We start from the raw sequence: 26,432 nt of genomic DNA on the forward strand, positions 1-26,432 counted from the left end.
AAAAAAAAAAAGAGAGAGAGAGAGAAGAAAATAAGGTGCGGTATCTGCAGAGTGTCCACCAGAGTGCCTGAAACATTACAGGTACACAGTAACAGCCGGGCACCAGGAGGCAGATGAGACAAAGACAATGCAAATGGCGACTCTCCTATGGGACAGCCCGACGCCAGCTGTGGAAAACCAGCGGGAAGTGGGATGGGGTGACTGATGCTCAGCCTCGCTGCGCTGTCAGCATGCAGTCCCTGTGGGTGCTGGAGAAGAATGGGAGGCTGGAGGCTTGGGCATGAGCTCTGCCAGCCTCCTCTGCCAGCTCCTGAGATCTGCTTCCTCAAGTACACAGGGTAAGCTGTAGGGCAGCCCAAAAGATGCCCCAAATTTCTTCATTATAAATTCGACTTTAAACAACTTGTTGGTCTCCATTCTCCCTTGGAGAAGCACAAAAGAAAACAACTGAGTTTTCCTTTTCTTTTGAATTCTGTTAACAGGCTAATCATAGAGAATAGTCAACTGCTGGTGTAGACTTGTCCATGAGACCCAGAGCTCAACAAACAAAAACCTCAGGGTGTAAGATCCTTTTTTTTTTTTCTAAGTAAAATTATACAAAATTGATGATGACCTGATCAGGGAGAAAATTCAAATACACAGAAACTCATACTCAAAAGTTAGAGCTCTTGATTTCCCTAATTTTTGTCTGTACCACAGCATACATGTAACTTCAAATGAAGATGATTTTCACGAAGTCAGCTTTAAAAATTGGCTTCTGGCCCAAGACTGGAATGTTAAAGTTTAACCCTAGCCCTGTGTTGTATTCTCACCAGCACTGATCCATTGATAGGCAGTATCTTTTTGGCTTTCACAGCTGTCAAGCCGCTATCTGAGTTCCAGGTACCATAAATGTGTTTTAACAGTGTGTTACATAACAGCATTGTACGATAACTCCAAAGTCGGTTGTTTTCTCTGCTGCTTTGAGTGAGACACAGTGGAAAGTAGGCTGTGAGCTAGGACACCTGAGCATTAACTAGCAACATCCATGTCTTGGAGTGCCCTTGGTCCTCTGTCCTCACCAAATCTTTTTACAAAGGGGGGATATTCATCTACAAACCTTCCAGCTCTAAGTTCCAGGTTTTCATGTCTGATTTATTAACTTCCCTTGATCGTACTCAAAGAAGAAGAAAAACATCCAATTGAAATGATTTTTCTTCTGCTGACTGTAAGCAGAATTAGCTCATTTGTGCTTTGGCAAACTGCTACTCCTCTGGTTCTGTCTTTTGTTGTGACCTAAAAATGGTTTATTTCATATCTCAAACTTATATTCAAATGATTACACTTGATTTACTTCTGCATGTCAGTCTAACCACAAAGCATATGTCATCACATCACTTAATTTATAACAGAACATAAATTTGCTGTGTTAGCTCCTCCAGTTAAAATAGAATCTAGTAATTTACAGTCACCCACAAAAAAATTCACAGTGAGGAATACTAAATAACAATTAACAATAGCCAAGAGACTCAGGAGAGAAATAAAAAAAAAATTCAAGACAGATTTCTGTTGAAAAAAATGATTTTGAAAGAAAAAAATAGTCCCTATTCTGTTTTCTTCTCTTTTGTCTGGCATCCTGTTGCCCTCAGAGACAGCTACACACACACATTCTCTCTCACACACACACTCACACACGTTCACACACTCACACTGCAGTTTCGAGGAGTGGGGTGATTGAATAGGGCAGGAGGAAAGGAGATAAGAAGGTTGGTTGTTTTTCCACTAAATTTCAAGCCTCTGATTGAAAAACACATTTTTAAATAAATAACTCTGTTTTTTATAAGCTTTGGAATCTTTTTGTATTTAGAGGGTTGAGGCAAAGGGGGTTCACAAAGAATCTAATGACAGTTATGGCCTATCTTTCCAAAAATGCACAGGTGGACACAAATTCCAGAAGCTGTAGGGATTTCCAAAGACTGATAGTCCCTGGTTTAGATGTTTGGAGTGAAAAGATTGAAAATGTTGACTGTGTGAGTCTTATCTGTGTTACTCGGATGTAGCTACCACTGGTGGGTCATACCCTTCGTATTCCACACTATTTAAGACATAATTTATACATAGGTAAGTTATAAAATTTACTATTTATAAAGTAGTAAATGTATGGAAAAAGTTTTAGACCAATGGACCTCTCTCCATAACAGCAGGGGGAAAGCAAGGAAATCCTTCCATTGTATAACCAACTTGTTTCCTTTTCAGAGCAAGAAATCCCCTTTTAATGTGCACTGCCTTACACTTAAATTTATACACTCAGCATTCTGTGTAAGCCAGGACTCACGTGGTAGCCCTTAGATGCTTGGATTATGTAGCCATTCACCACCTGGAACATGATGGTAGATGATGGAAGAAATAAGAAATTCATGAAAATCCTGACACCCTACATCAGAATTGTTTCGACTGATACCAAATTAGAACCTCCACAAAAATCACTGATGCTCCGGAGATGTCAACGACCGTCCAGCCAATGTAGACCCGGAGAACGTGTGGGCAGCTCGCCCAGGCACATTGCCTGTTGTTTTTAGGACAGAAATGTGAGACTTATCCTGGCTGTATGAACGCTTCCAGGAGTTCTCATTGGAGCTCCAGAGAAAGTAGTCTTTCAGGGAGTGTTGGCTTAAAAAACAGTGTGAGGGACGGGGGCTGTGGTGCTAATTTGTTATGTGGAGTACAGCAAGACAGACTGCAAGACAAAGAGCGAAGAGATTCCTCATCAGGTTTTCTTGCCCCCAAGACTTTAGGCATGCTGAGAGGCAGACCCGGGCCCTGCATCGGGAATGGAGAGCTTTCTCCATCAGAGAAAGGCTGTCTTGATTACTTTACACAGGTCAGCAAAAAGAGAAACGGTTTCTTTTCAGGATGCATTTTTTTCCCCTGCCTTCCTCTTGGCGCTTTCCTGATTCCTCCTTGGGTCTTAATCAAGACGCTCCACCAAATGGCCAGCTCCTGTTTACCCTGCATGCTCTGATGGAAAAAGCATTTGCTGGCCCAGGAGTGGGCATCTCAGCCTTGCCATTTTGTCCCCTTTGCCCCTTCTGTTCCCGCCGCGGTCAGTGGGGTTGACGGGAGGGCTGACGGGAGACTGGTGAGGGGAGAGAGGACAGACGAGAAGTGTAGGGGGCAAGAAGGCCTACAGTGTGGGATAAGTCCAGAAGCTTCTGTTGTGGTGGGAAGGGGAGCCCACTGCTGTTTCTGTACTCTGGCTCTGTGCCTCCTATCTTCAATCCAAAACGATTTCTCTTTTCAGGGCACAGTTCATCAGGCAAGTGCCTGCTTCTTTGCATTGTCTTCATTTGTATATTCCCATTTCCTCAAATAAATGGAAAACTCTTTGATGTCAGTGTAGGTGAGGCAGGACTGCAGCTGCACCTGCGCCCTGTCCCCTACTTACCTAAGCTCCTCTTGTGGTTTCTTTGGTTAATTTCTCCCCTACTCCCTAAGGCACTGATGGAGCTCTCAATCACAGTCCCCCCTGCTTTGCGGGCCGAGATGACTGGTTCAGGAGAGTGAGGCAGGGCTAGTCAGAGGTGCCCAGGTATTGTTGAATGAATGTCAAGAGGGCATTGTCTGTCCCTCACATAGGCTGAACTGGGAGGGTGTGAACCTGAGGCACATGGTCTTTCTCACTGCATAGAGAAAGCGTACACAGAATGAAGGCAGAGAGTCTCTTCAGCTCTTGAAATTGGACTTGTTAGCCTTTGTTTATGACTCAAAATTCCATTTTAAATTTGAATTAGGCTTCTATTATCTTACTACAAAGAATTTTAACATCGGGGCAGGTATCTGGTGCAGTGGTTAGGACACTGTTTGGGGTGTTCACGAACTAAACAGGAGTGCCTGTGTTCAAGGCCCGACGCCACTTCTGACTCCAGCTTCCTGCTAATGTGCACCCTGGAAGGCAGCAGGTGATGGCCCAGGTTCTTGGGTCTCTGCCATGCACGTGGGAGGTCTGGATTGAGTTCTGATTTCCTGGTTTTAACCTGGCCAAGCTCTAGATGTTGTGGGCTTTTGGGGAGTAAGCAAGGGGGATGGAAGAGCTCTCTGTGGTTATCCTTCAGATACAATTAAATAGTCCATGGACATTAAGTATTAATTGTAACATAAGTAATTTCTGGATATTTGCTTTAGTGCCTGGCAGCGGGGCTGGTGTTGCATGGATGTCATCTGTTGAGAAGAAGGGCAAAACCAGGATCAGATTCTAACACCACGTCAACACTCCCAGGGATAGCACGCTTTGGGTGAGGGCAGACTAGGACCATGGGGGACGGTGCAGGAGGCGCAGATGCTGAAATGCCCAGGGCCTCAAGTCAGGGGCACCTGGCTCTCCATCAGGGCTCGGCTACCCAGCAGCTGTACGACTTTGGGCAAATCACTGGTGTCTCTAACTTCATTTTCCTCACTGCAGAAAGGGAAATGGTAATGGTAGCCATAGTTCCCTGGCTTGTGAAGGTTAAACTTAAGGTAATTAATACAGTGCTCAGGGACACTAGGAGCGCCTAGTAAATGCTGGTTATAATTACTAGCAGTGTCTTTGAAGGAGATGCTGTTAGGAATTTAATTTCAAAGAATTATGAAATTATTTAAAAAGAGCTGGGAGGTCCTTTGAGAGCAGGAAGTCCCTTGAATTTAGATATATCACTAAAAAAATCATTAGTAATTTAAATCTCCCTCTTTTCCCCTACAGCCTGCCTTTGGCTGGATGTAAATTTAAGAGCTGGAGACCAGGGGCTGGTGTCGTGGTGCAGTAGGTTAAGCCTCTGTCTGTAGCACCGGCAACCTATATGGACACCGGACCAAGTCCCAGCTGCTCCACTTTCAGTCTAGCTCCCTGCTACTGGCCTGGGAAAGCAATGGAAGACAATGAAAGTGCTTGGGCTCCTGCACCCATGTGAGAGACCTGGAAGAATCTCCTGCCTCCTGGCTTCAGATTGGCCCAGTTCTAGTCTTTGCAGTCATCTGGGGAATGAACCAGTGGATGGAAGAGCTCTCTCTTTCTATCTCCCTGTCTCTTTCTCTCTCTATAGCTCTGCCTCCCAAATAAATAAAAAATAAATCTTCAAAAAAATCTTATTTTCTCTCACTGTAGAATACATAATCAAAATATAACTAAAAAATTAAAGAATAAATTGCATACATAATTCCTTAATGTATATATATATATATTTAAAGTTTTATTTATTTATTTGAAAGGCAGAGTTACCGAAAGGCAGAAGCAGAGAGAGAGAGAGAGAGAGAGAGAGAGAGAGTCTTCCATCCACTGGTTCACTCCCCAAAATGGCCGCAATGGCCAGAGCTGTGCCAATCTGAAGAAGAGCCTCCTTGGGGTCTCCCATGAGGGTGCAGGGGCCCAAGCACTTGGGCCATCTTCTACTGCTTTCTCAGGCCATAGCAGAGAGCTGGATCAGAAGTGGAGCAGCTGGGACTCAAACTGATGTCCAGATAGGATGCTGGCACTGCAGGCGGCAGTTTTACCCACTACGCCACAGCGTCAGCCCCGAGATAGTCATTTTTAATCATTTATATAATTTAGCCCTTTTAAACTTTGCATAGATTTTTAAATTGTGCTCATGATATACATGTGTATAATTTAAAAATGTAGCATTTTAAACATTTAAACATTTTTATTTATCTGAAAGACACACACACATACACACACACAGAAAGAGGGAGAGACAGTGCTTCTATTCACTGGTTTGCTCCCCAAATGGCCCCAACAGCCAGATCTGGGCCAGGCAGAAGCCCAGAGCCCAGAACTCAATCCAGGTCTCTCACTTGGTGGCAGGGACCCCAGTACTTGAGTCATCATCCCCTGCTGCCTCCCAGAGTATGCATTAGTATTAGCAGAAGCTGGAACTGAGAGCCAGAGCAAGGACTTGGACCCAAGCACTCCAAAACTGGGATCAGGGCATCCCAACCAGTGTCTTAACTCCTGGACCAAATGTCTACCCCTTAAGCATTTTTTTCTAGCCTATTAAATATTCTTTAAGAACTGGGACCAGCATTGTGGCATAGCTGGTTAAGCTGCCACCTGCATCACTGGCATCCCATATGTGCACCTCTTTAAGTACTGGCTGCTCCACTTCCTTTTTTAAAAATTATTTTATTTATTTGAAAGACAAAGAGAGAGAGAGAAAGATCCTCTGTTCCACTGATTCACTCCCCAAATGACCACAATGGCCAGAGCTGAGCCGATCCGAAGCCAGGAGCCAGGAGCTTCCTCTGGGTCTCCCACGTGAGTGCAGGGGCCCAAGGACTTAGGCCATATTCTACTGCTTTCCCAGGCCATAGCATAGTGCTGGATCGGAAGAGGAGCAGCAGGGACTCGAACCAGCGTCCATATGGAATGCCGGTGCTGCAGGCTGGGGCTTTAACCCACTGCACCACAGTGTCGGCCCCATGCTCCACTTCTGATCCAGCTCCCTGCTAATGTGCCTAGAAAAGCAGCAGATGACCCAAGTGCTCGGGCCCCTGCACCCATGTGGGAGACCTGGAACAAGCTCCTGGCTCCTGGCTTCCGTCTGGTTCAGCCTGGGCCATTCTGGTCATCTGGGGAGTGAGCCTGCGGGCAGAAGATCTTTCTATCTCTCCTTCTCGGTCTTTAACTCTGCCCTTCAAATACATAAATAAATCTTTTTTTAAGAGCTGATTTTTTTTTTTTGACAGGCAGAGTGGACAGTGAGAGAGAGAGAGACAGAGAGAAAGGTCTTCCTTTGCCATTGGTTCACCCTCCAATGGCCGCCGCGCTCCGGCTGGCGCACCGCGCTGATCCGAAGGCAGGAGCCAGGTGCTTCCTCCTGGTCTCCCATGGGGTGCAGGGCCCAAGCACTTGGGCCATCCTCCACTGCACTCCTGGGCCATAGCAGAGAGCTGGCCTGGAAGAGGGGCAACTGGGATAGAATCCGGTGCCCCAACCGGGACTAGAACCCGGTGTGCCGGCGCCGCAAGGCAGAGGATTAGCCTGTTGAGCCACAGTGCCAGCCCAAGAGCTGATTGTTAATAGCTGCACAATAGTCCAGTGTACAGACAGATTTATTAAATACTTTTAAATTTAGGTTGTTTCCAATTTCTATATTATAATAGGACTTAGGCAAACCTCTTTGGATATAATTTTAGTTCCAAGCTGCCTCTCCATTTCTTCATCTGTTAAGAAGCAATAGTAATACGAATGCTTCCTAGGGTAGTTGTGAAGGCTGAGTTAATAGGAGAGGGTCTTCATAAGCTTCAAGGAAAATATGTTTTGAAAGAACCATTCCTGAATTGCAAATGTTGTGCACCAAAATAAACTTTATCTTTTAATTCAATTTCTCCCTGAATGTTCTGAAGAACCTTCATATGTTTGACTGAGAATTGGGGCTAGGACATCAGTACTCAACACTGTTAGCTACTGTTATTATTACTAACTTTAGATATTTGTGGTTAGTGTCCAACGTGCAGCTAAATTGGCTACTTGGTATTAAGCACATCAAAGTATGCCTTCTAAAAATATTGTAATATTTTTATAGCTTTTTTCAGAAATTTGCTTTTCCAAATTACCTATAATTTGCTGGATGGTTCATTACAAATAAAGTTATTGAAAATATGTTTGGCTAAATTTTATTTCTGTGCCTCAGGATGTCCTTGGAGGGAAGGCAGGGGTCTTAACATATCAGAACTAATTTCCTGGTCTTAGAAGTTTAAAGGAAATAAACAAAGACCTACTTATACGATTGGCCAAACATTTGTTCAACAAGGTTAAAATCCAGGGAAGTTACCTTCTTGATATTCCACGCTTGGAGCAGCAGCTGTAGGTCAGAAGTTCAGAACAAAGAGTGAAATCCTAGGATTAACTGTCGGACTCTGGTACCAGATATTTTTCTGATGAATCAACTTCCCATGGTAAATTTTTCTGGAAGAGGCTTCGCCATTGCTGCTGTCTGCTACATCCTCAGTTGGCACCCACAACGTCGTGCCTGGTACAGAGGTCACTTAGCTGTTGGAGGACGGCTTTCCAAGACTCACTCTGTGTCTTGTGAGAGCCTCAGGTGCTTGCAGCCTTTGTGGGTTTTGTTGTGTGGCAGCACCAAAGCAAACAGCCATGGAAATGTAAGAATGTCACTCTCAGCCTAGGCTGGGCCACTACCCCGATGTGCAGCTCCGGGGAAATCACTCACGCTTTCTGTGTCCATTCTTCTTTCTCTAAGAGAGGTGGCAGCAACAGCTACCCCTGAGCAGACGCAGCCCTGGCACCTACAGGTCCCCAGGCAACCTCCCCTGCCTTCACGCCCGGCTCCGTCCTGCACTGAGCACCCAGCTGGGCGGTGTCCACGAGGCAATCTCTTCAGCTGCTAAAACAGTCTGGGGGTCAGCACCAGCGTTCCTATCCACCGGGGGTGACCTGTCAGTCAGGCTTCTGCCATGGGGCAGGAAGTGTGTCCTTGAAGAAAGGGGATCCTTTGGTGGGAGCCAGCGCCCTCCCGCCTCTGGAAAGGTCTTGTCGGGTTAATGTTGGCACACCTCAAATATTTACTGAACAAGGAGAAGCACAGCCCTTAAGTGGTTCAACAGTAACGTGACATTCTGTCCTTGATAGCTGTGTACCCAGAGGCCCCGGACACAGCGCTTCAAGCCAGAGAAACCCAGCGCGGCTCAGAAGTCAGATCTGCAGACTGCAATTTATGTTTCTAGGCGTTCAAGGCCAATACAAGTCACTTAGAAACGTCTTTTCTCATTCTCATTTTACAAGTGCAATTTGTTTGGTTTTTATCTATAATCAAGACATTCTTTGTAGAGTTTTCAGCATCGGAAAATGTCCGACATAAAACACATCTGTAGAACTCACGGTTATGGAAGTGGTGGAACACAGATGAAAGCAGCGGGCATCCACTGGGTTGCTGTGGTCTAACGACTCCCCGTGGACCCACTGCCCACCCAGTGGCTCTGCTGATCACGCATGGCCAATCCTGGTTCACCTGTGACTTCTCCTTCCTTCTCCTCCCTGAGCATGGATTTCGAATCCAACCTCAGCCTTCTAATCATTTCCTCCGTGAATGCCCTGCTGTCAGATGTTCAAGGGAACAGTGCAAGCTCCCGGTGCCTGGCCGCTCTCGCCAGCGTGTTTGACTGGGTTGTCAATGGACCGGAGCCCGGGCCCCCTTCAGATGCCTTCCATGGTTTCACATCCAGCTAACTTGGGGCAAATCAGTTTGAAAACTGAACCTCTTTTTAATTTGCCTGCCAGACTGGAAACTGAATAGGGGAACATTTGGGATACTTTTTATTCCTTGCTGAATTGCTGCCAACTCTGTATATGGGATTTCCATAAAAGTCTTGTTTTTCTTCCCTTTTCTTTGAAGAGTGAAACTCCTTTCTTGCTTCTTTGAGAGGCGAGAGGAGCCTGTCATCTCGGACTCCTTCCTCCCTCCTGCTGCGGCTGGGTTCTCACTCTAATCTGCTGCTTCCAGGAGCTGGCCATCCACACGGAGGCCCAGGGATGGGGGAGGCCCTGCTCGTGCCGTAGAAAGATGACTGCCCTTCAGTCGCTGCAGCTCAAGTGCAAACTTCGCAGAGTTCCCCTTACAGTTATGGAATCTTAAATCATTATCCTACAAAGACTGAGAGGAGGGAAAGAAAAATGATTCTAAGACGGAAAAAGAAAAAAAGAATGCGCATCTTTCTGCCAGAAACATTGTTCCTACTTTCAGTGGAGTGGTTTGGGTATTAATTAAATCTCCACACTCAGCTATCTCCTTTTCTACATTCTTGCTGCTACACGTCATACATGTGACACATGACTTCTGTTTAAATGCTCAAGTTTATTAGAGTGGAAAAAAATTCTCAGTTACACAGGAAAGGAAAAGAGATTAGGAATCAGGTCCAACCATTTGCTTATTCATCTGCATATGGTTAAAAGATTTAAAAGAATCCATTGGTTTCTGTTTCACTGTTACATGCAGGCCAAGGAGCAAGGAGGAAAAAAATCCTTTTCCTATTCACCATGCAGAAATTCGGCTCCCTTTGCCTCGGGGGCGAGAAATTGCTTCCCCTTTTAATATTAGGCCAAAGTAACCAACCTTTGCAGAAACTGGCCTCTTTTGAAAGGTTGTTTTTCTAATGACCTATTACTTGTAACAAATTTATCCCAAAACGTGTGGGAGAAAATAAGCCCAGGGACTGTGAGCAGCAGCCATTCACAGGACACAGGAGAAAGGAGGTGGGGGAGAGGCGCTGCTTTTCTCTGCTCCTCGGTGTCTGAGCCCCGGCTGGGAGCCTGAGGAGGCTCCGGGAGCCTCCAGCGCCGGCGATGCCATCATCTGCAGGCTCCTCCTGCACATGTGTAGAGCCTGGACCGAGATGACTCGGAGTCTGCGCCGTGAGGCCACTGTCAGCTGGGCCGCCCGCACGCGGCTTCTCCATGTGGCTTGTACTTCTCACAACATGGTCACTGGGTGCTGAGAGGGGTTCTGTCCAGAGAGTGAGCAAGACACCAAGTCAGAATGCCATTCCAGCTGTAGCCAGTGGTTAAGCAAGTTCATGTGTAGGCCAAGTCAGTTCAAATGGAAGGGATGAAAATCCTGCTTTACTTCTTAATGGGGAAGTGGCAAGGTCATCACTGCAGGAGTGCATTGGAAGGCTTTTAAAAAACTATTGGCGCTGTGGCTCCCTAGGCTAATCCTCTGCCTGCGGCGCCGGCACACCAGGTTCTAGTCCCAGTTGGGGCGCCGGGTTCTCTCCCGGTTGCCCCTCTTCCAGTCCAGCTCTCTGCTGTGGCCCGGGAGTGCAGTGGAGGATGGCCCAGGTCCTTGGGCCCTGCACCTGCATGGGAGTCCAGGAGGCTGCACCTGGCTCCTGCCTTTGGATTGGCGCAGCGCTGGCTGTGGCGGCCATTTGGGGGGGTGAACCATTGGAAGGAAGACTTTTCTCTCTCTCTTCTCTCTAACTCTGCCTGTCAAAAAAAAAAAAAAAATCTATTGGAGAGGCAGAGAGAGAGAGAGCAAGCAAGCGAGCTCCTATCTGTTGGTTCCCCTCCTTTAATGTCCACAATGGCTGAGGCCCCTGTAAGACAAAATGAAAAACAAAACACACCCAAATTATCTTAGCTTCTGGTGAGGGTAGGAGGGTGGCATGAGGCCTCTGGATGAGGCATCTTCATGGGGTGGTGGAGCGATTCGTTTCAGGCTGAGACCAGTTCCTACTGAGCCCTGCCCTCAGAGCCCTGCTGTGTCTGAAGCACGTTCATAGTTTTTGTCTCTGGCATTGGGCAGACATGGAATCCCAATAAATAGAAACACTCCCTGTGGTGGCTTCCTGGCTGCTGTGCCAGTTTTTGTTTTGTTTTTGTTCGTCTGTGTACTAACCCACAAATATATAGGTAGATATATTACTATTGGTGACTTTTTTTTACTGAGATAGAATTCATACACCCTAATTTCACCCAGTGTACAATTCAGTGGTTTGTAGTGTATTCACAGAGTTGCATAACCATCACGAGTGATTCCAGAACATTTTCATCACTTCAGAAAGAAATCCCATACCCACAGGGAGTCGCCCTCCCCTCCTTCCTGCTGACCCTGGCAACCACTAATGCATGCTGTTTATGGATTTGCCTGCTTTGGACATTTCGTATGAATGGAATCATACAACATGTGGTCTTTCATGACTGGCTTCTTAGCATAATGCTTTCAAGATTCATCCATACTGTTGCATATATTAGTACTTCAGTTTTTAATTTTTTTTTTATTTTTTAGAAAATGTTAACAGACATATCCAATTGTGTATATTTACGGGTGCCACATGAAGTTTTGGTATATCGTGTAATAGCCAATCAGGGTAAATACATTTATCCTTTCAAACATCGAGCATTTCTTTAACACTTCATTACTTTTTGTGATTGAATAATATTTTGTTACATGAGTAGACCACCATTTTGCTCCTCCATTCATTAACCGATGGACAGTTGGGTTGTTTCTACCCTTTGATTATGTTAATAACGCTATGATGAATTTTCATGAATGAGTGTTTGTGTGAACATTTTCCACCTCTCTGGGGCACACAGCTACAGGTGGAACTGCTGGATGATGTGTGAACTTCACGTTTGGTTTCTGAGGACCTGCCTAACTGCCCTGCTCTGCTGCTGGATCATTGTACATCCCCACAAGCAGTGTACGAGGTCTCCAGCTTCTCCAGACCTTAGCAACATGTATTTTCTACTCATTATTTTTTTTTTTTAAAATTTTAAGACAAAGAGAGAGAGAGCGAGCGAGCGAGCATGCTCTCCTCAGCTGATTCACTCCCTGCAATAGTTTGGAGCTGTCTGGGCTTGGGCTGGGAGCTGACAACTCAAGCCACGTCTCCCTTCAAGTGAGAGAAACCCAATTACCTGAGCCATCACTGCTGCCCCCTAGGGTCTGCACCAGCAGGAAGCTGGAGCTGGGAGCTAGAAGCGGCAATGAATCCAGGCACTCCAACATGGGACGAGGGTGGCCCAACCACTGGGCCAGATGCCTGCCCTTTCTGCTCCGTTTTGATTAGAGTCATCCTACAGGGCTGGAAGTTGTTGCCCTGCTTAGGTTGAGGACAGCTGTCCTTCAAGACACGTACACACCAAGGAAGCCACCACTGATGAGAGATAAGGTCACTGAGGCCTTCCTGGGTGGCAGGCTCTGTGTTAAAATGCAGATGGTTGAAAGCTCACAATAACTCTAGAAGAGGTATGCTTATTTTACAGGAAGGTTAGGTAACTTGCTTGAACAAGGATGGAGTTTGGCAAACATGAACTTCCCCAAATTAAAGAACTGGGGAATGAGAGTAGAAATTTGGTGGTGAAGGTGAGAGGTTGGATAAAAAATTTTTGTTTCCCCCAAAAGAGAAGAGCAGAAGTCTGTGATGGTCCCTAATATTGTACCTCCTGGTATCCCTGCCCTGTACAATCACTTATCCTTAGGTATAAGTGGGATCTGTGAATATCATGGGATAGCACTCACACAGTAAGTTGCATGGCAAAAGGCATGTAATCATGGGCCTAATTACTTGACTCTAGTTAATCAACAGGAAGATTATATATGCCAGGTGTGCCTGACCCAATCATACAAGTCCTTATGACCCAAATACCTCCAACTGGTCTTTTTTTAACTTTTATTTAATAAATATAAATTTCCAAAGTATAGCTTTTAGATTACAATGGCTTCCCCCCCATAACTTCCCTCCCACCCACAACCCTCCCACTCCCTCTCCCATGCCATTTGCATCAAGATTCATTTTCAATTATCTTTATATGCAGAAGGTCAATTTAGTATATATTAAGTAAAGATTTCAACAGTTTGCACCCACACAGAAACACAAAGTGTAAAGTACTGTTTGAGTACTAGTTATAGCATTAATTTACATTGTACAACACATTAAGGACAGAGATCCTACATGAGGAGTAAGTGTGCAGTGACTCCTGTTGTTGACTTAACAATTGACACTCTTGTTTATGGTGTCAGTAATTACCCTAGGCTCTTGTCATGAGTTGCCAAGGCTATGGAAGCCTTTTGAGTTCGACAACTCTGATCTTATTTAGACAAGGTCACAGTCAAAGTGGAAGTTCTCTCCTCCCTTCAGAGAAAGGTACCTCCTTCTTTGATGGCCCATTCTTTCTACTGGGATCTCACTCACAGAGATCTTTCATTTAGTTTTTTTTTCCAGAGTGTCTTGGCTTTCCATGCCTAAAATACTTTCATGGGCTCTTCAGCCTTAAGGGCTGATTCTGAGGCCAGAGTGCTATTTAGGACATCTGCCATTCTATGAGTCTGCTGTGTATCCTGCTTCCCATGTTGGATCATTCTCTCCTTTTATTTCTTTCACTTAGTATTAGCAGACACTAGTCTTGTTTATGTGATCCCTTTGACTCTTAATCCTTTCATTATGCTCAATTGTGAACTGAAAATGATCACTTTGACTAGTGAGATGGCATTGGTACATGCCACCTTGATGAGATTGAATTGGAATCCCCTGGCACGTTTCTAACTCTACCATTTGGGGCAAGTCCGATTGAGCATGTCCCAAATTGTACATCTCCTCCCTCTCTTATTCCCACTCTTACATTTAACAGAGGTCACTTTTCAGTTAAATTTCAACACCTAAGAATATTTGTGTGTTAATTACAGAGTTCAACCAATAGTATTAACTAGAACAAAAAAATACTAAAAGGGATAAAGTATTAAGTTGTTCATCGACAGTCAGGACAAGGGCTGATCAAGTCACTGTTTCTCATAGTGTCCATTTCACTTCAACAGGTTTTCTTTTTGGTGCTTGGTTAGTTGTCACTGATTAGGGAGAACAAATGATATTTGTCCCTTTGGGACTGGCTTATTTCACTCAGCATGATGTTTTCCAGATTCCTCCATTTTGTTGCATTTCTTTTTTTCTTTTTTCTTTTTTTGACAGGCAGAGTGGACAGTGAGAGACAGAGACAGAGAGAAAGGTCTTCCTTTGCCGTTGGTTCACCTTCCAATGGCCGCCGCGGCTGGCGCGCTGTGGCCAGTGCACGGCGCTGATCTGAAGCCAGGAGCCAGGTGCTTCCTCCTGGTCTCCCATGGGGTGCAGGGCCCAAGCACTTGGGCAATCCTCCACTGCACTCCCGGGCCATAGCAGAGAGCTGGCCTGGAAGAGGGGCAACCGGGACAGAATCTGGCGCCCCGACCGGGACTAGAACCTGGTGTGCCGGCGCCGCAGGCGGAGGATTAGCCTAGTGAGCCGCGGTGCTGGCCCGGATTTCATTGTTTTTTTTACCGCTATATAGTATTCTATGGAGCACATGTCCCATAATTTTTTTATCCAGTCTACTGTTGATGGGCATTTAGGTTGATTCCAGGTCTTAGCTATTGTGAATTGAGCTGCAATAAACATTACCAACTGGACTTTAGGAGAGGTTCCCATGAGTCCCACAGCTGCAGGGAAATGAACTCTGCCACGTGCACCTGAATGAGCCTGTACTGAAAGAGGATCCAGAGTTTTGGATCAGAAGTCAGCCCTGGTTGTCACCTGGATTTTAGCCTTGTGCCGTCCTGAGCCCCTGTCTGGATCTCAGACTCATGGAACTAGGAGATGATGTGCTATTTTAAGCCAGTAAGTTTGTCAGACAGCAATCAAAGGAATACAGAGATCATTGACTACAGGCTTTTAGAGGAGCTAAAATCATTGGTGTGACGCTGTGCAGTGCAGCAGCTCTCAAAATGTGGCCCAGGGGTCCCTGGGGCCCTCAAGACAGGGAGGGGTCCATGAGGTTTAAATTATTTTCCACGTAGTATTAAGGTGTGGCTTGCTTTTGCCTCTCATTCTCACGATTATATAGTTTCCCAGATCCTATAGAACGTGTGAATGGGAGCATTGCTCTGGGGCTAATGGAATATGTCCTTGTACATTTTGTTTAAAGTTTTCTCCAATTTTTAATACTGGGATAAAAAAATAACAAATATAACTCACATAAACAAATGTTCACTGGGGTCTTCAACAGTTCTAGAGACTAACGAGGTCCCAAGACCAAAAACTGTGAGAACCACATGATAACAGCACCAAAGCAGGCCTAGACAGTCTGAAGCTCTAAGAATTTATGTATTCAGTTATGCCTGTATCTTGTCCAGACCGTGATGTAAGAATTACCAGGAGTGGAACAAGGATCCAAAACTTGCATGAGGTAGAGTCCCCGAGGTAAGGCAGACAAGAAATGATTAGCAGAAGCATTCGTCGTTCCCTTCGCACAGGTGTTTCTAGGAATCAGGCTCTGCCATGTGATGGAGTGTAGCTCAGTGCTAAGCTTCTCTCCAGGGGCTCATTGAAGAAGCTGCTCAAGCTAGGCTGTGGGAGACGAGGAGGGCTTGGCGGGAGAGGTAGAAGGAGGGGGAAATGTTTAGGGTACTATCCTTCACATCCGGGCTCTCACGCACTTTTCTTAGAGAGGCATTTCCTGGCATCCCTATGCAGAGCACCAGCACCGTCCGCTCCATCACAGCTCCCTGTTCATTTCCTTTGCAGCACTTTTTAAAAACCTAACACAGCTGTTAAGGTAAGTGTAGCCTGAGCTCCAGTGCCTGGGTTCAAATTCCAGCTGCCGCTTTCTAGTTATATGATTGCTAAATAGTTACTTTGCTGCGCTTCAACTCCTCCGTACGATGTTATCATCAGACAAGGACCTTCCATGGAGAGCTGGCTTAGGTTGTGCCCATGGGACTGCGAAACAGAGGGCAGGTCAAAGCCAGAATCAACAGGTGAATTCAGACAACAAGGAGAAAAGATAGTACAAATAACCGCGTGAGAGAAGAGGAAAAAAAGACAAGGGAAAATTATGGGGGCATTTAAAAAAAAAGGCATGGGGCAGGTGTGGTGGCACAGGGGGTTAAGCTGCTCACTGGAATGCCCACATCCCATATCGAAGTTCCTGGTTCGAGTCCTGCCTATCTGCTTCTGATCTAGCATTCTGCTAATGCATCCTGGGAGGCAGCAGATGGCTCAAGTGCTTGAGCCCCTGCCACCCACGTGGGTGCCCCGGATAGAGTTTTGGGCTCCTGGCTTCAACATTTGGGAAGTGAATCAACAGATGGAAGAGCTTTCTCTCTGTCATTCTGTCTTTTAAGTAGATGAAAATAAATGAACACATACATACAAACACACACACATACACACACACGCAAATAATTATCTGGGGGTAAGGGAAGAGAATAAAAACCCAAGAATGGTTCTGAAGTTTGTTGCTTGAGAGATATGACAGGCTACTAGGGCCAGCATCAGTTTACTACTCCAGAGGGAAAAGGAGGAGCTGTGTTTACAAGGAGTTGGCAACCAGAATACAATTGTAGATGATTTAATTTTATAGCACTGGAGGCATGATCCCTAACAGAAAGAGCTTGAGGCAGACAAGATTTGGATGTCTGCTCTTGCTGTGTGCTCTTGGTGTCAGAGCTGAACTGCACAGCGGACAGCCTAATACTTGTGACAATGTTCTTAGCACTGACCCAAAGTGCTTAATACCTGGATACCTGGCTATCAGACTCCTGTGGGGGACAAGGCTTTGCAGAAAATATAAACCACTGACCCAGCCCAAGGACCTGCACAGTGAGGGGGTAAGTTTCCTAATTTTAACCTACCCTGTATCTTGGGAGGCTCAAATAAACAACGTGCTCCAAGATGCTTTTCTAAGGGGCAAGTGTGGGTTATCGCCTTCCCAGTGAGGACCTCTTGCTGTTTAATTTAAAACTGTACAACACTGCTTCTGCGGACATGATTTCATAGCACCCCTCGATCCAGGGGAAGCTTCCTGCCGTGACTTTAGGGAGTCCCATCGGAAGCAGAGGGTCTTCTGGCGTGGCAGCTGCTGAGAACTTCGAGCTGAACCGTCGATGAAAACCTCCCCGGGAAGCAGGTGCAGCTTCCCTGCCTCTCATGCGAAGGCTGATTCAGTTAATTTTTTCATGAATGGTCTCTTATGGTAAAAATTGTATTCCAGAGTGTTTTAAAGGAAATTGAAAAGGACAAGTGAGCTACTGATCTTCTGCAGTTTGGGTTGAGACAGGCGCACTATCTTTCTGGATGTCACAGAGGAGCACAGCAAGGAGGCTGGCCCTGGACTTCAACAACCTCGAACCAGCCCCCTGGACTTAAGAATGACCTTGGAGGCTTGAATCAGCCATAACAATAACACAGAGCAGGGTATGTGCTCGTTTACCAGGCCACAACATGCCCCTGGCCTGGCTCAGGATGTGTGGACGGGAGCCTGCACCGAGTGATGAGACTTCTAAGCTCTGAGTGTTGTAGCACATACAGATTCTTTCTCTGGCATTCCAGGCTAACCACTAAGTCAGGCTCTGCAAAACATCTGGGACGTATGTTTCTGGAAAAAATTATGGATTCTTTTCTAGGCCTCCTCCCCATCTGAGCGTTGTGAGCTCGGGCCCAACAGCAGCTCCTGCGGCAGGATTGCCCGTGGGGCCAGGGAGAGCTGCTCTGTGGCACAGGGCGGCACCAACTGAACTGAACGCAGTGCACTCTCCCTCACAACCGCTTACCTGGTGCTACCTGGGGACAAAATACAAAGCGGAGAAAGATTAAACAGGAATAAAACGCGGATGCTGCTGTCCCTGAGGAAATCACGTTCACTCTAGAAAGTGGAGTTCATGTCATCTCAGGCCCTGGTGGGACCGTCTAATAGGCCGTCTGATGCTCGAGGCCCGCAGGTCAGTGGGAACACAGCCAGTGCCTGAGATTTGAGGATTGCAATCAAAGCACGATGAACTCCCACTTGACTGCCCCATGGCCGCTGAATCCAGACAGCAAAGCACTCTCACGATTAGGAGACTTTGTCTGCCACCTGTATCTCCAGCCAAAACCCAGGAAAATGTCCCAGTGATAGATGTGTCTACATACCTGGTTCAGGGAAAGGTTTCCTAAAAGAACAGGAAAGGCTAGATGAGCCTCAGCGTTTTGGAAAAAAAATTATTTATTTGAAAGGCAGGAAGAAAGAGAGAGCTCCAAATGACTGCAATGGTGGGGCTGGGCCATACTGAGGCCAAGAGCTGGGAGCTCAATCTAGATCTCTTATCCAGGTGGCAGATCACCACTGTCTGCATTACCAGAAAGCTGGAGTTGGGACTCCGATGTGTGTATGAAACCCAGGTAGTTCAACTTGGGTGTCTTGAGTGGCGCCTTCAACCCTTGCCCCTCAGCACTCTAATCATATCATCTTGGGTGATCATGCTTCTTTTCAGTCAAATTCAATCTCTTCCATTAATCATGTACCATTCCTTTATTAGATTTATGTCATACTTTTGCAAACAAAAGGTTTAGGAGGAAAAACATAAACTGAAATACTACAGGAGGACTTTTCACCTTTTGCTTTGTTATAGGAGCAGAGCTTGGAGGGAAGGGAAAGAATTTTCTGACTGTAGAGGAGCTACTAGGATCAGGCACTGCACCAGGTGTTCTACTTCTATTGTAGTAGATGCGGCCCCAGTAACACAGGGTCTCATGCAGGACCAGCTCCATAATCTTGGGAGGGGGGTCTAAAATATGAGTCCCTTGATAAAATTAGTTATCAAGAAATTCAAAGGAGTGACAATATAACCTTGGAACCCTATGTAAGTGCACAGGCCATATACCCATGAAACCAGCACCACTTTCAAGCCAGGCTTGAATCCTGGCTGTGCCACTTAACAATCAAGTCATCTATAGACTGAGCATTGCAATAGTTCCTATCCCATTAAGGTCTTAAAAGAGGATTAAAAGAGATAATACGTACTTACATCCCATGTGGGATCTGTCCTTAATGTGTTGTCTAATGTGCAGTGATGCTATAACTAGTACTGAAACAGTATTTTTACACTTTGTGTTTCTGTGTGAGTACAAACTGATGAGATCTTTACTAATTATATACTGAATCGATCTTCTGTATATAAAGATAATTGGAAATGAAAAAAAAAAACAACCTGGTGTTAAATTGGAAATGGCATAGAAAATTAATTAATTAGAAAAATATTATGTAGGATCTCTGTCTTTAATGTGCTGTACACTCTTATTTAATGCTATAACTAGTACTCCAACAGTATTTTTTTCACTTTGTGTTGCTATATGGGGGCAAACTGTTGAAATCTTTACCTAATATATACTAAACTGATCTTCTGTATATAAAGAGAATTGAAAATGAATCTTGATGTGAATGGAAGGGGAGAGGGAGCGGGAAAGGGGAGGGTTGCGGGTGGGAGGGAAGTTATGGGAGGGGGGAAGCCATTGTAACCCATAAGCTGTACTTTGGAAATTTATATTCATTAAATAAAAGTTTAATAAATGAAAAAAAAAAAGGAGATAATACGGGACCGGTGCCATGGCACAGAGGGTAGGGCTGCCGTCTGCAGCACCGGCATCCCATATGGGCACTGGTTTGAGTCCAGACTGCTCCACTTCCGATCCAGTTCTCTGCTATGGCCTGGGAAAGCAGCAGAAGATGGCCCAAGTCCTTGGGTCCCTGTACCCATGTGGGAGATCCGGAAGAAATTCCTGGCTCCTGGCTTTGGATTGGTGAAGCTCTGGCTGTTGCAGCCAATTGGGGAGTGAACCAGCAGATGGAAGACCTCTCTCTCTCTCCCTCTGCCTCTCCTTCTCTCTCTGTATAACTCTGACTTTCAAATAAATAAATAAATCTTAAAAAAAAAGAGAGATAATACTTCAAAAATGCTTAAAAGAACACCTGGCATACAGCAAGCACCATATAAATGTCTAGTAAATGTATTAGGATACTTCAGAAAGTTTGTGGAAATGGGGCAGGTGTTTAGTGCAGTGGTGGGGATGCTGCCTGCGACGGCCACATCCTGTGTCAGCCTGGGCTCCAGACTCAGCTCTGCTTCCAACTCCAGCTTCCTGCCGATGTGCACTCCGGGAAGCAGCAGACAACAGCTCTAGTATTTGTGTTCCTGTCACCTGTGTGGGAGGCCTGGATTGAGTTCTAGGCTCCAGCCTTAGCTGTCGCAGGTATTTGGGAAGTGAACCCGTGGGATGGTAGAACTCTCCCTGTTTGTCTCTTTTTCTGCTTTTCAAATAAATAAAATAAACATACATTTTTAAAAAGGTTTGCAGAGAAACAAAGTAAGTTTAGAGGTGAATGTTTGGTATAACTGTTATTACCACTTTACGGGCCAGCACTGTGGTATAGCAGGTTAAGCTGGCCTGAGGCACTAGCATCCTGTATAAGCACTGGTTAAAGTCCTGGCTGCTCCACTTTCAATCCAGCTCCCTGGTAATGTGCCTAGGAAAGCACTAGAAGATGGCCCAAATGCTTGGGCCCTTGTACTTGCATGGCCATTTGGGCAGTGAACCAGCAGAAGGAAGATCTGCCTCTCTGCCCTTCAAATAAATATAAATAAATAAAAATTGGAACAAAAACAAAAAAAATGATCTTTAAAAGATGTTAATTTTGCTGCAAAAAATTTTTTCGGGTACCAGCACTGTGGCATAGTAGGCTGAGCCTCCGCCTGTGGCACTGGCACCCAAATGGGTGCTGGTCGTGTCCCAGCTGTTCCTCTTCCAATCCAGCTCTCTAGTTATAGATTGGGAAAGCAGTGGAAGATGACCCAAGTGCTTGGACCCTGCACCCACATAGGAGACCCAGAAGAAGCTCCTGGATTCTGGCTTCGGATCGGCCTAGCTCCAGCAGTTGAGGCCATTTGGTTTGTGAACCTGCAGATGGAAGACCTCTCTCTCTGTCTCTCCCTCTCTCTGTAACTCTGCCTCAAATATGTGAATAAAAAATCTTAAAAAAATTTTTTTTGGAATCCATGCAAAGTTTTCTATAATTCACTGTGTGGAGGCCCTTGGCATACACTGGCAATCCTAACCATCTCAAAATGGCAGAGATGGTCATTCACTTGAATTGCTTAATTTTGTCTTTAACAAGGGACTCACGTTCAGGATCCCTAAGATTATGGAGGTGTTCGTGCTTGAGACCGTGCTCTCACTGAGGCCACATCTGCTGCAGCAAAGCTGAGCACCTGGTGCAGTGTCTGGCCCAGGTAGCTCCTTTGCAACCACAGTCGGGACAGTGTGAATTCACTAGAATGTGCTTTTAATGTTTTGAGAGTTTGGATTCCTCACACATAGAATCATGCTTTTATTATCACCTTTTAATTTATTTTAACAATTGAACAAGAGATTTTAAAAGATAATTTTGGATTGAGGCCAATCACTCATAAAACAAGACTGAACAACAACAACAAAAAGAGACACTGGTTTATGCTCGGGTTCTGGAAGCCTGCAGAATGCAAGTTGTCATGAAGCCAATTTAATATTACTGCTTCCTTTACGCTGCAAGGGTTCACTGGGGACATCACTGCTTCCATACAGGAAATAAAGCCTGTTGTATCCAAACAAAAACGAACAAATACCTTTCTTTCCTTTTTATAAAGCAGATACTTGGGAAAAAAAAAAAAGGCTATGGGGCAGGAAATGTTACTAATCATACAAACTCTATATTTAGGTTAAGAAAAAAACCACTCTGTAAACAGAAGATAACTTGTAGTCAGTGATATTTTTTTTTCTAGAGAAGAAATCTGGTAAGAAGAGGCATAAATATTTCATGTCTACAGTGTATCATGTTTGTTTTATGAGCAGTCTCAGTGTCGTCACTGAGTTATCTGCACACTTTTTTTTTTTTTCAATCTCCTGACCATCAGTAACGCCCGGGACTTTCAGAAGCCTTCACAGTAAACATGTGGGTTCCTGCCCCACCCCCACTTAAATACCATGGTCCACGGCAAGACTGCAAACCTAGTACTATGCCCTTTGTCAAACGATTCGCCCGAGGTACACAGACTTGGGATACTTCTCCTTCAGAGTCGGCCACTGCACAACGAGGTAATCTGAGAGGTGAAGCAGAATCTTTCCCGACAGGGATAAGGTTTCCACCCGGCAGATGCTTTCCACATAGACAATGATCACTTTCTTTATGCCTAGAATCCCGAGGAGCAGGGCGGACATGCAGATAGGAACACATGTTCCCGGTCCGTTACACAGCACCTTTAAAAGAGAAAAAAAAGCTGAAGGTCAAACTGAAATACGGAACAGGCCTCCTGCATCCAGAAGTCTGATCTTGGAGGGGTTGTGTTTGTTATTCTAGTCTGTCTTCCTTTGTCAAGAGCCAGGATGTGGCGCGGGGCATGTGTACGCCTGTGCACTCAGCAGCGCTGTGTCCTGTGTCACTGTGTCCTCTGGGTGCTCCTGCTTCCAGCTGCGTGGCCTGGGGCAAATCACCCAACGTCCAGCTTTGAGCATTAGCACGGTACCTGGCACTCGGTCGGCACTCACTGGACGGCATGAGCTGTTCTCCTCTGCTTGTGGATCTCCAGTGTCACACAGATATATGAGAAACAGATGCAATCAGCTAAGATTCACCCCGTTTTCTTTCATGTACCAGCTGGCTTATTCTTGATGAAGGGCAAAATGACTAATTACCCAGAATATTTTTGTGGGACTGGAATTATTTTAGGAGTTCAGTCCAACAAGTGGGATATTCAAGAGAAGGCTACCACATGAATGAGATTTTCCCTTGAGAGGGTATAATGCATGCCTGTGCTACAAAACAATTTTAATGCTTTTGAATTCTGCTAGTTTTTACAGAAGGCTACTGGTTAAAAACAACTGTGTTGACTAATTTAAGAAGAGAAATAAACATTCAACTCACATTGCAATCCTAAATAGCTTTCTCAAGTCTTTCAAAAAATTAGAAGAAACTCCATAGACTTTTTGGTAAGAAAATTTATGACTATTTTCAGAGGAAAAAGAATTTTATACAACATCTTAATCATATGCTCATGTTGACTGAATTAGTAAAACCTAATAAAGCAGTTTATTCTGTAAGCCTTAAAACTAGATCTTTGTGGCTGTCTACTTGTGCCGAGTGGTCATGATCTGCAATGTTGCATCATCTTTCCAGCTCCAGGTCCACGTCTCTACTAGACGTCAGAGAACCTTAACAGCCAGATTGACTGTCTAACCAGGCTGCATTTCAGAAGTTTTCCAGACAGCCCCACAGGTATCCTGCCTCCATGTGAACATGGACAAGGCTGGAAAGGCTTGACCAGGGTCGCCTGGTCCAGGCCCCACCCTTCCTTCAGGCACACTCACTTGGAACATGATACACAGAGCTTTTGGAAAAGAGAATAGCCTGTTTCAAGTGAGTTTGTTATTTTAGTCCGTCTTCGTCAAGAGTTAGGATGTAGCATAGGGCATGTGTAAGCCTGTGCACTTGAGAGCTCTGTGTCCTCTTGGTTCGTTCCCTTTCTCTCTCTCTCTCTCTAAGATTTACTTATTTATTTGAAAGTTAGAATTAGAGAGAAGAGAGAGAGAAAGAAAATCTTCCATTCACTGGTTCACTCCCAAATTGGCCACAATGGCCAGGCCAAAGCCAGGAGCCAGAAGCATCATCTGGGTCTCCCAAGTAGGTGCAGAGGCCCAAACACTTGAGCCATCTTCCACTATTTTCCCAGGCCATCAGCAGGGAGCTGGATCAGAGGTGGGGCATCCAGGACTTGAACTGGCGCCTATATGCGATGCCGGTGCTGCAAAGGGTGGCTTAACCCACTATGCCACAGCACTGCCCCCAGGGGGCAGTCTTTCTTACAGCTTCCAGAAGCTTCACCTACACTCCAAACCCTTCTGCTGTCATTTATAGGAACATCCATTCAGCCTTTTTCTTCTTACCAGCAACTGAGTGCTCTAGCTCCTTTTTTAAATCTTTAAGAAAGATTTATTTGTCTGAAAGGCAGAGTGGTGGGGGTGGGGGAGATGGCAGGGAGGGAGGAAGGGAGGGAAGGAGGGAGAGAAAGAGAGAGAGAGAGAGTTGCTTTACTCCCCCTATGGCTGCACTAATTAGGTCTGGGCCAAGCCAAAGCCAGGAGCCAGGAGCTCCATCATGGTCTTCCACATGAGTGGCAGGAACCAAACCCTTGGGCCATCTTCCACTGCCTCCTCAGGTACATTAGTAGGGAGCTGGATCCGAAGCAGAGAAGTAGGGACTTGAACACAGGCACTCTGATACGGGATGTGAGTGTTGAAGTGGTGGCTTAACCTGCTTCGCTGTAACACCAGCCCCCTGTGCTCTCGAGATCATATTTCCTTATCTCCATGAAGCTCCTATGATAACCTTTCTTCATCGACCCTCAAGGTGGTACAAGACAAAGTATAGGGCTGAGAGTCAAGGGGACGGGGCAGAAAAGCAGCAAGCTAGGTGTGGTGATTCTGGGCCACAGCAGTAAGGTCAGTCCCCACCTTGGCCCTCCCCACCACTATTTATTTTATTTTGTTAAAGATTTATTTTATTTATTTGAAAGACAGATGTGGGGGAGACAGAGAGAGAGAGCTTCCATCTGCTGGTTCACTCCCAAAATGGCTGCAATGGCTGGGGCCGGGCCAGGTTGAAGGAGCTTCATCCAGGTCTCCCATGTGGATGCAGGGACCCAAGCGCCACCACTATTTATTAACAACCCACTACGGCCTGGTACTGTACGAAAAACGTGACACGTGCTACATCTTTATTCAGCCTGCCAGCAACCATTTGAGGCAAGTTTTACTGTTTGGGCAGATGAGGAAGCAGGCACAGGCAAGCTGCTTGACCACATATTTAGGGGCGAAGGATTTCTAGTGCTTCAGGTCACCTTTTTCCTATGTGACTCATTTGCCTTATCTAGAAAGTAGGGAGACTGGACTACAGGAATTTCCCTATCAGCTCCAGGAGTCTATAATCCTATGACTGTAATTTGCCTGTATCTTTATCTTAAGTCTAAATTTTGAACTTGCTCAGAACTTTTCAGGGTTTAGGGCTCTTAAAATCACTCTGGCCTCAGAATCAGCCCTTAAGGCATTTGGATCTGGCTGAAGAGCCCATGAGAGTATTGTAGCATGGAAAGCCAAGATACCATGGAAAAGATAAAAAGAAGAAGACCTAAATGAAAGATCTTTGTGAGTGAGATCCCAGTGGAAAGAACAGGGCCATCAAAGAAGGAGGTACCTTTCTCTGAAGGGAGGAGAGAACTTCCACTTTGACTATGACCCTATCGGAATAAGATCAAAGTCAGCAAACTCTAAAGGCTTCCATAGCCCTGGCAACTCATGACTAGAGCCTAAGGAGATTACTGACGCCATGAACAGGAGTGTCAAATTGTTAAGTCAGCAACAGAAGTCACTGTGTACTTACATCCCATGTGAGATCTGTCCTTAATGTGTTGTCTAATGTGCAGTGATGCTATGACTAGTACTGAAACAGTATTTTTACACTTTGTGTTTCTGCGTGGGTACAAACTGATGAGATCTTTAATAATTATATACTGAATCGATCTTCTGTACATAAAGATAATTGGAAATGAAAAAAAAAAAACAACCTGGTGTTAAATTGGAAATGGCATAGAGAATTAATTAATTAAAAAAATATTATGTAGGATCTCTGTCTTTAATGTGCTGTACACTGTTATTTAATGCTATAACTAGTACTCCAACAGTATTTTTTTCACTTTGTGTTGCTATATGGGGGCAAACTGTTGAAATCTTTACCTAATATATACTAAACTGATCTTTTGTATATAAAGAGAATTGAAAATGAATCTTGATGTGATTGGAAGGGGAGAGGGAGCGGGAAAGGGGAGGGTTGTGGGTGGGAGGGAAGTTTTGGGAGGGGGAAGCCATTGTAACCCATAAGCTGTACTTTGGAAATTTATATTCATTAAATAAAAGTTTAATTAAAAAAATCCTCTAAGTGCAAAGTGTTAGAGATAATTTGGACTAGATAATTTTTAGTTGTGGGGTCCTCTCTTGTGCACCACAAGATGTTTATCAGTGTCCCTGGCCTCTACCAATGAGATTCCAATAGCCCAATCAAGAAGAATGCCTCTGAGCATTCCAATGTTGACAAT

The 26,432-nt window shown here is 45.2% G+C and overlaps 1 protein-coding gene across 2 annotated transcripts in view; it reads right to left on the reverse strand.

Moving 5' to 3' along the window:
* Nucleotides 1-10,478: 10,478 nt before the first annotated feature.
* ALG14 (ALG14 UDP-N-acetylglucosaminyltransferase subunit) overlaps nucleotides 10,479-26,432 on the reverse strand; it is a 119,830-nt gene continuing 103,876 nt past the window's right edge. The window contains exon 4 of one of the 2 annotated variants that reach the window (XM_062191785.1): nucleotides 10,479-10,954. In XM_062191785.1, the coding sequence (XP_062047769.1) occupies nucleotides 10,673-10,954 (282 nt within the window). In that variant the 3' untranslated portion in view covers nucleotides 10,479-10,672. Of the gene's footprint in view, nucleotides 10,955-21,625; nucleotides 22,546-26,432 lie in introns of those variants that run through there. The other variant, XM_062191786.1, reaches the window with a different exon arrangement.

This window comes from Lepus europaeus, chromosome 5 (assembly GCF_033115175.1).
Source record: "Lepus europaeus isolate LE1 chromosome 5, mLepTim1.pri, whole genome shotgun sequence".
Lineage (NCBI taxonomy): Eukaryota > Metazoa > Chordata > Mammalia > Lagomorpha > Leporidae > Lepus > Lepus europaeus.